The 18,207-nt window shown below is 38.4% G+C and overlaps 1 protein-coding gene across 1 annotated transcript in view; it reads right to left on the minus strand.

Moving 5' to 3' along the window:
- Positions 1 to 2,443: 2,443 nt before the first annotated feature.
- The window catches only part of PPA2 (inorganic pyrophosphatase 2), a 48,745-nt gene continuing 32,981 nt past the window's right edge, over positions 2,444 to 18,207 (minus strand). Inside the window, exons 7-12 of the mRNA XM_073601846.1 lie at positions 17,398 to 17,524; positions 9,591 to 9,718; positions 7,438 to 7,523; positions 4,852 to 4,921; positions 3,558 to 3,597; positions 2,444 to 2,683 (exon numbers count right to left, since the gene is read on the minus strand). Coding sequence (XP_073457947.1) covers positions 2,655 to 2,683; positions 3,558 to 3,597; positions 4,852 to 4,921; positions 7,438 to 7,523; positions 9,591 to 9,718; positions 17,398 to 17,524 — 480 coding nt within the window. The 3' untranslated portion in view covers positions 2,444 to 2,654. The remainder of the gene's footprint in view (positions 2,684 to 3,557; positions 3,598 to 4,851; positions 4,922 to 7,437; positions 7,524 to 9,590; positions 9,719 to 17,397; positions 17,525 to 18,207) is intronic.

Consider the following 18,207-nt stretch of genomic DNA (forward strand, 5'->3'; position numbering starts at 1 on the left):
GGGATGTGACTGACAGGAGGAGGAGTAGGAACAGACGATCGGTTTCTCCTCCCCTGTCAGAACAGGGGTTTGTGTGAACATTTTGAAAAAAAATAAATAAAAAAAAAAACTGTAAAACTGTCAGTAAACTTTGTAAATAAGTCATTTTTCTTCTTCACTGATGGGCGCTGATGAGGTGGCACTAATATGCCGCACTGTGGCACAGCTAGGTGGTACTGGTGGGCATTGATGGGCAGCACTGACTGGCATCACTAATGGGCGCTGATTTCTGGCAGTGGTGGGCACACAATTGTAATCAGGGCACTGATGATCCTCTGTGAGGAGATGCCACTGACCGGCTCTCCTCACACTGTCCGTGATTACAGGCATCTCCATGTTTACATGTGACCAGCTATGATTGGACACAGCCGATCACATGGTTAAAGAGCCGCGGCTCTTTACAGAGATCGGGGCCACACCATGTCCTAGCAACATGGCCCAGCCCGGGCGCACGAGAGCAGTTGTTCTGGGAGGCCCATCATATGTCATTAACCCAGAACGAGAGCCGCACCGCCCAGCCATCATTTGACGGTGGGCGGGCGGCAAGTGGTTAAAAGAGGCCGCCATACATATACGATGATTCGCACAGGAGAGCCATCCTGCCACTGTATATGTACTGGAGCCGGTCGGAAAGATGTTACAGGATTTTGGATAGCTAAAAAGTCCTCCCTTGCAGTGCACGCCATGGGTTATCTGCTTAGTCTAGGGATAAGCAAGAGCACTTTTCCCTTTTCTACTCCCTGGCAAACTGAGCTCCCCTTCCCTCCAGAATTATGGCTGTCTCTTGGTGTCCCAATGTCTAATGCAAGGCTTTTGGCCCTATAATTGGTCTTGATACCAGAGGACTTTAGACCACCAGACCAGGTGAGGGTAGAAGAGGCGGTGGGGACCAGTCTAGCAGCACAGAGTAGCCTGCGGAAATAAAGGATTGAGTAAGTAAACTGCTTTTCACAGTTCCTTATAACATGAATGAGCAGATAACCCTTGTTGTGCCCCACTGCAAGGGAGGACTTTAGTTTACTGGGCTTCAGCCTTAAAATAATTTAAAACTTGGTTTTTGTTTTTAAAGAGTTTGGCAAAGTATCTTCTGCAGTCTATCTACTGTAAATAGTTCAATGTGTTTTGCAAATCAATGCAGACAGACTTTTGGAACCATGAAGGGTATGGCACCATGAGTATCAAATCAGGTGGGCATGTCAGCAAGATTAGTTTCAGGGATATAGGCTGCCGAAAGATCACATAATATACCAGTCTGTAAACTAGTCAAAAACTGGCATTCATCACAAAATGAGATACAATGATTCTTGTATATTAGTGTTTGAAATGAAAAGAACTGTTAAGAACTAGACAGCCATATATTTAATTTATTAAAGTAATAGAAAAAAAAAAAAAAAAGTTATAATTTAATTAGTTGCTATGGCAATGCAAACAACTCAAGGAGATCTGTTAAATGAGGCTGGCTACTGTGAAAAAGGGTCTAAATTGAATGGGTTCACATTCAGTATGAAATGCTGTACAACATATCACAGCTATAAAAGGGAATAAAAGAAAAGGCTTCTAATATAGAATTAAAGTTTAAAGCTGAACTCTAGCAATATATTAAAGACACAAATTAATGCAAATCATAAATAACTCATACGTTTCTAAAATACAAAAAGTGCAAGATTCAGGATTTGATTTGGTGTTACTCTTGCAATACATGTACAGCAGAGCCTGAAACGATGAGTGCCACAAGTCACAAAAGCAGCAGCATGCAGATACACTGACTGTATCCTAGCATACATTTCACATTTGTGCATCGTGGTGCAATAAAACATAGGTCTGTTGTGCCTTGGTGCTGCAATACACCTCTGGGCTGTATATGTTTGTTTAGGTATGTTTTTGTAAAAACGCAGTAAAATGTACATTGTTTCTGAAATCTAAATATGTGAACCAGGCCCAAGAATTAGCAAAAGCAGTCTGCTCTGGGTAAAGAAATCCTTTAGAGCTCCATAAAGACCCTTGGTAACGATATGTACATTTTACTTTTTGTGCAATGGCATCTCAATGCATGGATAAAGCAAGTGCCAATAAACCTATGCTGCACTAGCTGTTCATTGTAGTGCAGTGCGTTAAAAATGTTGCAGGTCTTGTTTTTGGGCAGCCAATTAAAAAATCAACGAGTTTGAGAAACGGTCTTCATGAAACATGGTAATGTGCAATATACCAATCATTAAAGAGGTGCATTACAAAGGTTTAAATAGGCCTTAGAGGTTCTGAATATGGACTTGGCAGCTGACACTGGGGTGAATTTACTAAAGGCAAATATACTACGCACCTTGCAAGTGCAGTTGCTTCACAAGCACTTTATACCTTTAAATGCACAAGAGTGCATAATAAATGATCAAGTGGATAAAGAGACTACTAAAACGAAAAAAATGTGTTTATTTACACAAGGTCATCAAATTCCATTAAGTGGTAGTAAAACATATACATATATATATATATACATATATATATATATACACATATACATATATACATATATATATATATACATATACATACACACACACACACACACACACATAAAGATATACGATCGATTTTCTTCAAAAAAATTTTAATTATTTGAGTTACTTCCTGAGGAAATGCCAGACATCAACTGTAAGAGAAGGACATCCACATTAATAAAAAGAGAAAATATCTTTACCATTTCTGTCTCAAAAGAAAACCAAAACACCACACATGAATATCACCACAATGATTAACAGAATTATACAAACTTCTAGCAGAAAAGAACATTATATAAAAAAGGGACATCACATGTTTAACAAAACTTGTCTATATTATTGCAATGGATGAATAAAATGGTACTCAAAAGGGTCTGGATGCCCAAAATGAATTTTTAAATTTTTGGTGGCTCCTGGAGTATTACCATAATAGACACTCTGACTTCTTTTGGTGAGAGTGCTCAAGTTCCTGGGTATACTTTGGTACACCTGCTGTAACCACCATCAGGTTTTTCATTAGCCCAACAGTTTTTTTTTACATTATATTATTAAGGAGAGCACAACAGGAGCTACCAGGTAGAACAAAAACAGAAAATTACGACAGGGAGATTTTGATATTAAAGATTGGGGACAATTTTATTTTTACTTCTTTTTGGATAACTCCTGTGTTAATAAGTTAGTCCCTGATAACATTAACAGCTTTTTTCCATTTTAGAAAAGTTAGGGGTTAGGGGTTAGGGGATAGCCACCACTAAGAAATCAGTTTGCGAGCAAGAGTTAGCATGATCAAGGTGTAGTTCAGGAGAGCAGAATGTAAATGTTTGAAAAATGACTACAGTATAGTCAGCTTTAATTCATGCTTGCATACTTGGGCCAATTTTAATAGGAAGGGAACGATGTGCAAACTCAGTAATTCTCTTAGTTACATATTAAAGTTCAGCTGCTACTGTTCTGACTTTGCAAACATTTAAAATTTACTATAGAAATATTTCATTTTCAGGTTTCAATATGTAAATATGTATCTACCTTCAGAAGAGACTGGAACCGATTCTCCTGGAGATGCAGCCTGTATAAATAATACAATCATTAAATAATATCAAAGAATATAGGCTTTATTTAAAAATCTCTGGTGTGTTAACAGAACCACAAAGTTGCTCTGCTTTCTTGAACTGCATCAATGTTTTTTTTTTTTAAATAGCTTTTTGTGTGCATACTGCACTTGGGCAGCAATGGTTTTCAAAATGCAAGACATGATGCCCACAGAAATCTTGGTGGTGGTGCTCAAAGCCCATGAGTCTCAGAAGAGCAAGCCTAAAAGAGATTGAGTGCTTCTCACTATCCCACTTCAGCCTTCTAGTTTGATCTACCCATGCAGACTGCTATTGCCCCTTTCCCCAACCTCAGTGTGACAATGTATGGGCCTGACAACCGACAAAGAAATGCATCAAGGGAGAAGGGGCAATGGGTCACTTACTCTTCAAGTATAGCCAAGGGCACCAGCAGGTGAAAGGAGTGGTAGGGGAATGCAGTGAAGAAGAGAGCATTGACTGAAGGAAGGTTTGGTGTACTGCTCTGATTTTCAGTGAGGGTGATTAGTGACAAAGCTGATATAACCCTATAAAAAAAAAAACACTGTTACCTTTTCCTATATAGGGGCAATGCTGACCCCAATATACTCTTGTAACCAGTGATCCCGTGACGCTACTTCCTGGCTTGCCAGCACTGCTCATTCAAATGCAAGCTGGTAAGTGAGGGCGAGTGATCACTAGTGAGCTAAAATACTATATATGAAGGTCAAGTATGGTCCTTACAGACACACTATTACTTTGCTCTGCATGGGTGATGGTACCTACTTAAGTTATAACCCCGTCTAAAAGTTTTATTATTTAGTGGCATGGGTAAGAGTCAGATCTTCTGGAAGGTTTGCACCCATCTTTGGGACATTTTCCTCAAACTTTGTGAAATAGGGACACAGCAATAAAAGCAGACTAAAGCCACAGCCCTCAACCGTGTTAATTTAAAAAAACAAAAGCTTTTCTGGGTTTTGTGCCTCTATTCAAGAGAGATTTGCCCTACCTCACTGTGCCACATAAAACATTGTCACTAGGACAGAAGGAGAAATATCAACTATGGAAACACAGCAAGTTAACTTTTCTGTATCCCATCTAAAAACAGAAACAAATGGGCTAGAGTTCCACTTTATAGCAAAATCGTATACTTTGATAAATGACTGCATCAGAGAAATACGCTTTAGCATTACATTCACTACAAAAGGTTTGCGTGTTAATTTGAAGAGTATAAAAGTTGATATAACACTTACAGAATGCACTATTGCTGTAGCTTCTTTTTCATTACAGCAGAAAGGGCTCTCTTCAATCAAAACATTTTTACTGGAAAAAATAAAAAACAAACAAATAATGAAATTATAAGTTCTAAAAATCCATCTACTAAAAAACTGAGACTGAGCCAACAATTAACCACTTCACCCCCGGAAGGATCTGTCCCCTTCCCGACCAGTCCATTTTTTGTGATATGGCACTGCGTCGCTTTAACTGACAATTGCGCAGACGTGCAACGTTGTACCCAAACAAAATTTATGTCCTTTTTTCCCCACAAATAGAGCTTTCTTTTGGTGGTATTTGATCGCCTCTGCGGTTTTTGTTTTTTGCGCTATAAAGAAAAAAAACAAAGTGACAATTTCGAAAAAACAATATCGTTTGTAGTTTTTGCTAAAATAAATGTCCCCAATTTAAAAAAAAATCCCTCAGTTACGCTGATATGTGTTCTACATATTTCTGGTAAAAAAAAAAAAAAAAAAAAAAATTGTGTCTCCTCTCCCCCATTTACATACACATCCCGGTTCTCGCTCTGTCACGAGCGATCGCGGGTGCCCGGCAGTCATCGCACGCCTGCTCTCAAAGGAACGTACAGCTACGGTGATTTGCGCAGCCGTGCCAACCTGCCACAGTATAACTGGGGCGGCTGGTCGGCTAGTGGTTAAACCCAAAACGTTTTAAGAAAACCAAATCTTTTAACCATTTTATTCCTGTAATTTGTTAGCATTAACCAACTACCAAGAAAATGCAGAAAGACAAGTCAGTTTCTTGTTTCAGACTTCTTGGTCTAAATAATTCAAAATATACTGAAAATATGGACTTTACTCAAGCCTTATACAAAGATACAATGTTTTGTGAATAAAATCTTAAAAGGGTATTTCCATTCCTGCTGCTAAAATTTGGACAATACCCATTTTATATTCGGTACATGTCCCGATTCACATACTAAAACTTCAAAATATTTTAAAAATTGCAACTTGCGCCTTTTAGATGCGCTTTTCTGGAACTTTCAACAAGGAAAAATTCAATTTAGCGCCCTTTGTTATGAGGGGAACTGTGTAGCTGTGTTTACCATAATGTACTCTGGCCAGCGACAAAATATCTCAAATAGCTGTACTAGATTTGAACACAGTCTTAAAAGGTTAAAAAGGATTAGGGGCTGAGCTTCTCCATTGTATTTTAATGAGAACTGGACTCAGCCAGTCTCCAGCTCCGCTATTGGGACAGATCACTCGGAGATAGCTCAGAAATGTTTGCAGTCAGCCATGGCACATTCTCTTCAGAAACATCAAAAAAAAAAAAAAAAAAAAAAAATAGATGTTTGTTTGACTACAAAAGTGGAAACACACTTTAACCACACGCCGACCAGCCGCCGCAGTTGTACTGCAGCAGAATGGCACGGCTGGGCGAAACGACGCTACGCAACATCGCTTCACCCTGTGGCCACTAGGGGGCGTGTGCATGCCACCGGAGGCGTGCACCCCTCGCTCGCCCCCCCGAGCCGATGCGAGTGCCCAGCAGTCTCAAGCAGCGCCGGGCTCCCGCGATCGCTCGGGGCACACGGAGAACCGGGGAGCTGTGTGTATGTAAACATACAGTTTCCGGTTCTCTGAGGGGAGAACTGACAGATCCTCTTTGAACAGAGGATCTGTTAGTTTCCCTGCACAGTCCACATCCCCCTTCAGTTAGAACACTTCCTAGGACACACATTAACCCCTTCACTGCCCCCTAGTGTTAACCCCTTCACTGCCAGTGACATTTTTACAGTAATCAATGCATTTTTAATCGCACTGATCGCTGTATTAATGCCAATGGTCCCAAAAATGTGTCAAAATTGTCCAACGTGTCCGCCATGTCGTCACAGTCACGATAAAAAAAAAAATAAATAAAAAAAAAAAGCTGATCGCTGCCATTACTAGTAAAAAAAAAAAAATATTAATAAAAATGCCATAAAACTATCCTCTATTTTGTAGACGCTATAACTTTTGCACAAACAAATCAATATAAAAACCGCAGAGGTGACCAAATACCACCAAAAGAAAGCTCTATTTCTGGGGAAAAAAAAAGGACATTGATTTTGTTTGGGAGCCACGTCGTACGACCGCGCATTTGTCAGTTAAAGCGATGCAGTGCCGACTCGCAAAAAGTGCTCTGGCCAGCCAAATGGTCCGGGGCTGAAGCGGATAACAAACAATGGCTCATTCAGGCTATAAAGCTATGTACACTAGCAGCCCCTAAATTTGAGTTTGGGAGCTTTTGTTCTGGAGTTTTTTTTTGCCAAAGCTACTAAACTCAACTCCATAAAAGCCTAGGTGTCAATGTACTCATAAGCTTTTAGCAGGGTTTAGGAGCTGCCGCATTCGACCTCCCTCTGACGCCAGAAGAATCACGTTCAGGATAGGAGCATTTTGACCGACGGCCGCGAGAAAACACAAAATTCATCAAAATTGCGCAATAAATGTAGGCCAGTATACATGAGGCCGAAGTGTGCATTACCAAAGAGATACAAATCAGCCCATTAAAAAGGGAGGGGAACACACTTTTTTCAAGAATATCTGCAGAACACATACCATTGTATCTCACCACATTCTGATCTTTTGTGGACCATGTCTTTCCAAAAGTCATGAGTAACTTTGATGACCTCCATTGCAAATTCCTACAAGAATTGTGAAGGAAAAAGAAAAAGAGAAAAAAAAAGAAAAAGAAGAAAAAAAAAAAAAAAAAAAAAGAAAGAAGAAAGAACACAAGGCATCAGTACTATGGCCATTGCCAGCAATTAAAAAAAAAAAAGTTTAAGAACTAGCCAGAATACAAAATATATATAAAAATAAAGAGAATTGCATATATTTTTTTTATACCTATACCATGGAATTGTGCTAAAAGTCAAGAAAAGGTTATTTGATTTGTCAGAATCAACTCAATAGATAGAAAAACTGAAGACAGATGTATTTAAACTGCCATTGCCTTTTTGTTTTGAAAAAAGTGCTGGCTCCAAGGGCATCCTGAATTCTGACTTCACTACCTACAAATTAATTACTAGTTACAAAGTATGCAGGATGGAAATTTAGGTTCCTAGACTTAGTCTGCTGTGTGCTTGGTCCAGTGACCCAAATAGTCAGGATGAAAAATGACAACCCTGGATTCTGCACTTAAGTTAACACCAGTTAAGAAAGGCAGTTTTATACTACTATCCAAGAGGACATTACCCATCCCATTTACGCTACCTTCTACCACCCAACAGCAGAACCTCAGTGGCCAGTAGGCGCTCTGACATAGAATGGACAAGGGAAAAGTCTTAATCTTGCCTTTGAAAGAAGTCACAGCCCCATATACAGCCCGTACCTAGGATCACAAATCCACTGCAGAATAAAGGACTTTGAAGACAGATACTTTTAGGGACCACAATGTGCTTGCACATTACGGGTAACTTTAGTTTGAAATTAACCCAACAAGTTCAAAGTATATAAACCAAAAGAACCATGGCAGTCTAGCAAAAAAAAATAAATACAAATTGTGCATCAGATCCATCTGTTCAGGCACTAATATTTTTAATGCATAAGATAAACTATGAGGAGAGAAAATTTAGTTGCTTCCTATATCTTGGAACATCTGAAAAGCAGAAAGTAAGATGTGCGCTATAATTAACCAAGGTCACATGCTGCTGATGAGGGTTACCATACCTTCCTACCGCAATTATAAAACACATACAATTACTTATGGCATCTATATTCTAAGCTCCCTGTAAGTTTCAGTGCAATCAATTATCACACAGTATAGCACATTTCACATCAAATGCAATACTCCACAGCAAACCTTCTGAAAACAAGAAAGCAGCAGTTCATAAGGACCAGATGATTCGAAGTGTGAAATAAGATAAGCTCAACAATGGAAAATGAATGTATACTTCCAGTTATCCAAGTCTGTTCTTGGCCACAGCTTTTCATAAATTTCACTTTGCACTACAGTATATTGGCCGCACATGTCCCCCATCCCCCGTGGGCCTCAGCTGGCAGAATACTTTGCCACTTTAAAAAACTCTGGTTAGGCCACATCTGGAGTATTGAGTCCAGTTCTGGTCACCAGTCCTCAGGAAGGATGTGCTGGAGCGTGTCCAGGGAAGGGCAACAAAAATAATAAGGGGACTAGAGGACCTCAATTAAGAGGAACGACTACAAGCACTAAATGTATTCTCCCTGGAGAAGAGACGCTTGAGAGGAGACATGATGGCAATATACAGATACCTCAATGGTGATCCCAGCGTAGGAAAAAAGTATTCAGTCTCAGGGAGCATAAAAGGACACAGGGCCACACAAATGAGACTGGAGAAGCGGTTTAATCTTAGCTGCGTAGGGGGGGGGGGGGGGGGGTGTTCACTGTCAGGGCGATAAGGACGTAGAACTCTCCCACAATTGGTGGTGTCAGCGGGGAGTATGGATATTTGTAAAAGCCTCTTGGATGTGCATCTTAATGAACACAACATACAGGGATATGGGAAATGATTATCAACACTGACACACATACACAGGTTGAACTGGATGGACTATGGTCTTTATTCAACCTTACCTACTATGTAATAAATGGAAAGTAGCAACCTTAGCCTGGAATTGCTCCACCATTCTATAATCATACTTAAAAGCCATTATACATGCAGATAGAATTATATTTGAGAATAAGAAAACCTTTGGTTCTATTTAACATTTTTAGTATATATATTTGGCCTTACTTGGTTTTTAAACTCTCCATTAAAGCCAAACTGGTTTTCTGGTTTGCCATCTGGGACTTTATAGGATTTCAGCCAATCAACAGTAGCCTCAAGATAACCAGGCTTGTGCTTCCTTACATCTTCAATATCTGCGAAAAGCCAAAAAAGAGTAAGATGACCAGAATACATAAACGCCTAGGCATGACATGCTATACCAGGGATCCTCAAACTACGGCCCTCCAGCTGTCGCAGAACTACACATCCCATGAGGCATTGTAAAACTCTGACATTCACAGACCTGACTAGGCATGATGGGAATTGTAGTTCCTGAACAACTGGAGGGCCGTAGTTTGAAGACCCCTGTGCTATACAATCAAATTTACAGAGCAAAACATCTCTTTGCCACATTCTCCATCACTATACTCCAGCAGCAAATAAAAAACCAATAGCAAGAAAAGAAAACCTAACACATTCCACTGATTACCACTGGAGCACAAATTTAAAAATGGCGAGAAGAGCGAAGAACCAGTTCTGGCTAGGACAGCACTGGACCCCTGGACAGGCAAGTGTTCTTTTATTAAAGATCAGCAGCTACAGTATTTGTTTGTGTTTGCTTTAACCTTCCCCTGCATTGAATGCCAACCTTTCCTTTGCTCCCTTGCCACTCTGTTCAGCACTGAGAATCGAAGCAAAATACCATATACTTCTGGGTATAGATAGGCATTTAACTCAACTATTTTTTAGGTCATTGTGAGAGCTGGCCAAATCTGTGCTGATCAGGGGCAAATAAGCCTACAAAGTGCACAGGACCCAACAGCAATGTGCCAGGATCAGTTTTCATTCATATAGAACAGAACACTTAAAAAGTCTACAAGGGAGCATATAGCAGAAGTTTGTTAGGCTTTACATATACTTTAAAATTTTGACTTTTTGCATTTTCCTACAAGAGTAATCCATAGGTTCACAGTTGCACCCATTTTATAATCCAGGACTTCTGTACATAGCTCACCAAGACCGAGATGTGCACCTACAACTTTACTATGGCCCTGTAAATTGAAAAATGTTTGAAACAATGATATTCATGGTCTAACAAAGCTATTGAGACAAATACCCATGTGCCACAGGCACATAGTTTGAGACCCTTTAATTTCTTATCTTACAACCACCATACATGCCTTATGAAAAAAAAAAGGAAGATTTTTTTTTTGGATAAAAATTGGCTGTGTGAACAGAAAAAAAAAAAAAAAAAAAAAAAAAAAAAAAACACACCACACATGTACACTAATGTTTAGGGTCCAACATTTTCAATTTTCCGAATGGGAAGTAGGGGTGTAGTCGGTATTACAGTGGGCCCTTACCCTTTATACAGTTCCATCTGCTTATACAATAGATCAGTGATGGCGAATCCCAGATGTTTTGGAACTACATTCCCCATGATGCTCAACTACACTGCAGAGTGCATGAGCATCATGGGAAATGTAGTTCCAAAACATCTGGGGTGCCAAGGATCGCCATCACTGCAATAGATTCTATGTTAAGCCTAGTTTAAGTGCCCTCCTTTTTTTCATTCTATGGGTATAGAACATACAATGGTTTATTTCTATACAGGCGGTCCCCTAAAATTTTCAAAATCCAATTGAATTTGGGACAGAAAGTGAGGTGAAATATTCTAAACAGGGGCACAGGACAGCAAAACAAATGTTAGTTTTGTTAACCCTTCCCTATGCTATCCAAAAATCTTAATTATTCTTTAGGCTGGAGCTACACTTAAAAAATGTACCTGTTCCGACTTACAAATTCAGCTTAAGAACAAACCTGCAGGCCCTATCTTGTTTGTAACCCAGGGAACGCCTGTAATACTTTTCAGTCTATATACTGGACTGCTGAAGGACACTGGCTTCTTCTGCTGTGAGGAAGACAGCGGCTTTCTCTCCATTGTGGTCATCCATTGCAGGCTGTCTTTCTCTATGGTTTTTATGTGTAATAGTCAGTATCCACAACTGGTATGGAACAGTACTACGGTGTTAGGAAATATTGATTTATAGAAACCTTACTGAATTAACTGTTGCATTTCTTACATTTTCAGGTGTATCTTTTGCTTTCAGGGCTTTTGTCCTGTGAAACACGTTGAAGTTGCAAGAAATCAACACCCTATTTAATACACCTCAAGTGGGGATGATACAATTGACTGTTCTACTCTTTGATGACCGTACCATGTAATATACAGTATATATTTATATCTTTATGTGCCCTGGCTAGAGTGCTCTATTAAAATGTTCATTTTAATTTTTTTTTATACATGCATAAATACAATTGAATAATTTTTAACATATTTGGGCAACCCTAATCCTTAATACTATTAAACTTTAAGGGTCCCCTTTTCTCCCATACTTATTGCGCTGTTCGAACAGAGTACATAAAACCCTTCGATGGAGCAGAGTGCAAGTTCTTCCATCAACAAAAATCAGTTTGTAGGTAGGAATTTAGATAGAATAGTGTTTACATAGAATGATTAGTGTTTTGATTCAGAAGCTTAAATTCTTGATACAGACCCCAAGTTTTAATTGCCCATTTTTCTGCCTCAAAAATAAAATAAATAAATAAATACAGTCAGTCAATTAGTTGACAATCAAAATCAGAGGAATTACAACACACATCCAGTCGAATGACAATTTGGTGCATATATATTTAATATTAAAGACCCTCACTAGATGTGAAGATTAAAAAAAAAAAAATATTCAGGATGCTTTTAAAAAAGGACTTTAATTTCCAATTCAAGGTGATAAAGTTAAAATTTTCCTGTCCATCCTTCTAGCTTTCATTTGGTGTAAAGACTTTGCAAAATAGGGGATATTCCCCCAAGTATACCAGTTTTCTATTTTCTTAGAAGTTTAACAGATGCATATCATCCTCGAGGGTAGACTTGCGAGTGAGGGTTACTTTGGAAAACAAAAGCATTACAAATCGTAAAATTACTTCTAATTATAATCGACCATTTAAAGCGGGGTTGCACTCAAATTTTTAACTAAATCTAACCCCCTTCAGTTAATTGCATAGATGTTCAAATGGCGCACGAAAATTTTTTTTTAGCGCTGTAATTACCTTTATATTGTACTTTATTGTGGCACTTCCTGTCTCTCCTCCCATGGGAGTAGGCGTGTTTATTGCCTTTCCCCGGTGCCGCACTGTCTCCTGGGAGCTTAGTGTCAGGCTTCCCAAGATTCAGTGCGGAAACAATGATCATGCTTGTGAACAAGCTGTGAATGAACAGTATTCACCTCATCCAGGAAATCAATCCTTGTGGGCTTCACGTGCCCACAAGCAAGTTGGAAACAGCCAGCATCACATTTTTTAAGTTATTCTTCAGTACAAAAACAGACAGAGGTGGAAATATTACACCCAAACTGAGTATTATTTTGGGATTAGCAAAGTGTCTCAATGACAAAAAAAAAAAAATAATAATATATAATAATGCATGATGAGGAGTCTATAGACAAGAGTTTTTGTTTAATTGAATACAGTAGCACACTCTTGTTCTGTGTTAGCCATCAGTGAAGAAAGTTTGAAGTTTGTGATGGCCTTTATGAGCCACCTTTCTAAGCAAGCTTTTACAACCAGTTCAGTTCTAATTCTGAAAATGATTCCATTAACCAAATAATTATAGAGCAACTAAAATTTTACAATAGCCATTAATTCTCAAGTGTTTCAGGAAAAATAATTATATGGTCATAACGTTTGTATTGTGTTGTGTTGCGTTTCTCTTTGATATTCTGAGTATAAATCAGATTTTAGGAACCAATTTTGAGAATTGTTTAAAGCCCGAGGAAGGATTCCAATGAGTTCTAAAAGCTTGCGTTTTTAAAATAACCCTTCTCACTTAAAACTCAAAATTTCTAAATTAAATTTACATAGACTTATCACAGGAAAGGATTTGAGCAAAGGAGATTTCTATAGATGCAGGATACAAATGCTTGTCTTAACAAGTCTTAAAATTAGGTTGATCTAAGAACAGGAGAAATGGGACTAGAGCATGCACAAATTTTGGACAGAAACAAAATTACCCAACATGGGAAAGAAGTTAAAGTATAGCCAAAGCCTTTTTTTGGCCATACTTTTCCTATGGATCACAAGAGGGCACTCCTGTGTCCTGTTTCAGCCCGCTGTCGTCGACGTCACTCAGCAGGTTCAGACTAAGGACTGGACCGGCACCTGGCTCAGCGATCCGCTGAGAGCCTGAGCCAGCCCCTCTCACTTCCTCCACAGCCCAGCACTCCAGTGAGCACTGGAGGGGAGAGCAGAGAGCTGCTGACTGACAGCCACATTGCTCTGCTCAGAGTGAAGGGGGGGAGATAAAGGATTTACATGAATAAAAAGGTCATCATTCTAAGCACCCGTCAGTGGTAAATAGTTGGTCTCAACACTCTAATATTATACATTTGAAGGAGAGCTTGGTTTTGTAAAAACTGCCTTATTGCCTGGATCACCAGATAAAAATAATGGACAGAAAGCCTAAAATAGAAAACTAATACAACCATCGCAGCTAAGAATTGGTAAGCTGCAATATAATAAAGGCTTGCTTTTGGGTTTAATTCTGCTTTAATCTGAACAAAAAATAAATAAAACTTATGCAACACAGCAACCACATTTAAAAGGACAAGCTGCAATACATTACATTAAATTCCTGGTTTATATAAACTTTAAATAAGAGACAACTGGGCATTTATGCATTTATTGCTAGTGCAGTCCAGGAATGCACGGTTTTGTCAACCAAGACATTAGAACAGAGTGCATCTGTGGCAGATAAACAGGTAATTGCATGGTCTTTAAAGGGATACATCACAGGAAATGTGTATATAGTAGACACGTACTACATATATTTAAAGGAGACCTTCCCCTTAATTCCAATCTTCTTCTACATGTTCCAATATGACAAGAGTAAAGAAAGTAAGAAAAAATATCCTCCTATTTATGTGGTGTCTCAAGTCATGCTGTCCAGACTGGGCATTCTGTCTTATAAAACATATACATACATCCATACACACACACACACGGGACGGAAAGTATTCAGATCCCCTTAAAATTTCACTCTTTGTAATATTGCAGCCATTTGCTAAAATCATTTAGTTAATTTTTTTCTCATTAATGTACACACAGCACCCCATATTGACAGAAAAACACAGAATTGTTGACATTTTTGCAGATTTATTAAAAAACTGAAATATCATATATTTCATATATTTCATATATACACATTATATATATATATATATATATATATATATATATATATATATATATATATATATATATATATATATATATATATATATATATATATATATATATATATATATATATACACACACACACACACACACACACACATATATACATACACACACACACACACAGTAAGGCTAAATTGCCTGGTGTGTGCGCAGTAATTTCTAAATACTCATTGAAACATAACCTCACAGTACCAAGCAATAAAAACAGTAGCTTCTTTGGACTGCTATAGGAAGAAATAGCAACATTGGCACCTTTGGCTAGGCACCTTTTAAAATTGTAAGAAACCCTCCCTTATAACGGAAGGAGGAGACCCCTGTCCTGTGAAACGTCTAAAAAAGGGGCATTGTCCATGTTGATCCTATACGCCAAGATAGGCAGACAGACAGACAGACATTCTCCATACTTTGCAGAGCCATAATTGACAAGATTTGCAACCTGCCTCTGTTTTCACATCTTGTTGTAATGGCTGGGTATTCATTGTGCTTTTGTTAAACACTTTTGTACCCCTTCACTGCGCAAACATATGCTGTTCATTACTTAAAACATCATACCTACAATTGGATTTTTGTTCCTTGCTGGTATTAAAGTAGAACTATGGGCAAAACTTTTTTTTCTTCAATTTGGATTAGCCAAGCAGGAAGTGAAAGGAAATTCCTGCAATATAAAAAAGGTAATTCTTTGGGGACCCCCAGGTCATCAGAACTAGTGTTCTAATTGAAAGATCAGAAATCAGAATACTTTATTAATACCAGAAGGAAATTATTGTAACACAGTCACACTCAAAGACAACACAAGATCACAAAAATGAACAGAACAAGACACAATGACACAAAATTACCAATAACAGCAATTAGCACCAAAAAAAAAAAATAAAAAATCATCTATACAATTAAAATGCCATAGAGTAAATAACAGTTTAAAAAAAAATAACAGAAAAACAAACTACCACAATGTAAATCATTTTCTCTAGCATTACCCCAAATAATAATACCAACATACTATAAAGACTACATAAAAATCCTGATCATAAACCAGATTTAAATCTTCACCTCCAGCCCTCACAGAGAGGAATTGTAGAACTTGATGGCCACAGGCAAAAATGATTTCCCGTGTCGCTCTTTGGTGCATTGTGGCTGTAACAATCTATCACTGATGGAACTCTGCAGACTGACCAGGGTTTGTGGAGTGGGTGGGAGGAGTTGTCCAAGATTGAAGTACCTTGAACAACAATCTCCTCTCCAACACAGTTGTTAAAGTCTTCCAACTCCAATACAACATCACTTGCCTTGTATAAATCAGTTTGTTGGTGTAGGCCACCCCAAGCCTGCTTCCCCAGCATGCCACTGCATACAGGAGAGCGCTGGCCACCACAGACTCAAAACACCTTTAGCATCGTCTGGCAGATGTTAAAGGACCTCAGCCTCGAAAAGAAAAAGAAAAAGAAAAAGAAAAAGAAAAAGAAAAAGAAAGAAAAAAAAAGGAAAGAAAGATTTGGCCTTTAGTTATACTTTAACCTGACCAAGTCCCCACAAGTGTTAGTTGGCCACCCAGTGGAGGGAGCTCCAAGGCCTACACAACACCCGATTGCATTTATTTTTTTTGGCAGCGAGAATCCCTATAGCTAGATCATGGAAATCCTCCACAATAACTTTTGACCTCCTGAAGGGTAAAAGGTCTTAAATCACAATCATCAAATGCCTTATTGCAATTTTGCAGGACAAGATGCCAATATTTGAAAAAACCTGGGACTCCTGGAATAAATAGCCGACGGGCACCTCCACCTAATTATGACCTGTGGCCTACTGAGGCAGTCGGGGGCTAGCAACTGCTACCCTTCTTTATTTTTCCTCTTTTCTCTATATCTCCTCCTCTCAGTTACTCCGACCTACCAGAAGGAGTTTTGGTTATGGGAGGGCCGCCCTAGGTATTCCATCCCACTTGGAAATGCAGTTAACTGACGTAATGATCTTGTGGTGTTTTTTGGGACCCACTAGGGTATACACTGAGCCTAGATGACTCAACATAGAAATGTTTAATGCTCAACTCAGGGAATGTTGTAACTGTTCTGGATCGACGCACCTGTTTGCATGTGTGTACAAATGAAGTCACCTTCTCATTTGGTGCCTTGTTCTTTTCTTTTATTGTAGATTTTCAATAAAAACAATTTTTTTTTTTTTTTGTGAAACAAAAAGGGTATTGCTTAACCCAATGCGCGTTAATTTTAAATATGTAATCATGTTTAGGGAAAATTTCTGTTTTCAAGCTTTTCTAAACCTGATGGTATACTAGATGTGAACAGAGGCTAAAGAACAAATTTCTCATTTACTCAATCAGCTCCATAGTATCTTTATTTTCTCACTGGTATAAAAAAAAAAAAATTATATATATATATATATATATATATATATATATATATATATATATATATATATATATATATATATATATATATATATATATATAATAGAGTCCTGTTTAAAAACCCTAGAAGGCAGGTACATGTAATCCCTGCAATCTATGCTAGAATAGAACCACCAACCATTGAACTTGTCGGCTTCAGGATCATCAATATTGATTGCGATTATTTTCCAGTCCATCTCTCCTTCATCTAGGAGTCCCAAAACACCCAGAACTTTCACTTGAATTACATCTCCCCTGGAGCAAACCTGCAACACCACAACAGCTTTTGTTAATGTTTCCTTATAATTTTTTTAAAGAACAGCATACAACACTCTGTCAAGGCTTTTCAACAACTGTCATAATGTTACACCATCACTGATCTTTAATGTGCAAGTCAAAATCAGAAAAGGGAAATAAAACATATCTAAGGTCCGCACAACTCCAATTATAACCAACCGTTTGATGCAGGAAAATTTGGCATACTAAATCTAGCAGAACTTCTGGCATACTTTTCTGTGACAATCCTCAAAATCAGTCCTACAATATTGTCACCCATTAGCCAACCAATACTACAGCATACAACTACAATGGAGCATATCTGCCCAATTTGTGTTAGCATGTGCCAGCTTTGTCACTCTGCAGAATCTTTGCAGCACCATCTAAGAGTTGGATTGTACCTACAGTACAGACTCAGAGCAGCTCTGCACTACTACTCCTGAACAGCCCCCAAAACCCCCAGCGGCTCCTGCCATTAATGCTCCTGGAACATAAAGCTTTGGCAGTTGCTGACACATCACAAAAGGTGGGGAGGTGCAATTATGGCCATTAACCACCTACAAAGCACAGGATTGTTACTAAAACTGCAATGAAAATGCATCATAGCAGGTTGAAAAGAGGACACTGGGAAGCAGTTTAAAGAAGATCAAAACCAAATGATAAAAATATAGTA

This window comes from Aquarana catesbeiana, linkage group LG01, assembly GCF_042186555.1.
Source record: "Aquarana catesbeiana isolate 2022-GZ linkage group LG01, ASM4218655v1, whole genome shotgun sequence".
Classification (NCBI taxonomy): domain Eukaryota; kingdom Metazoa; phylum Chordata; class Amphibia; order Anura; family Ranidae; genus Aquarana; species Aquarana catesbeiana.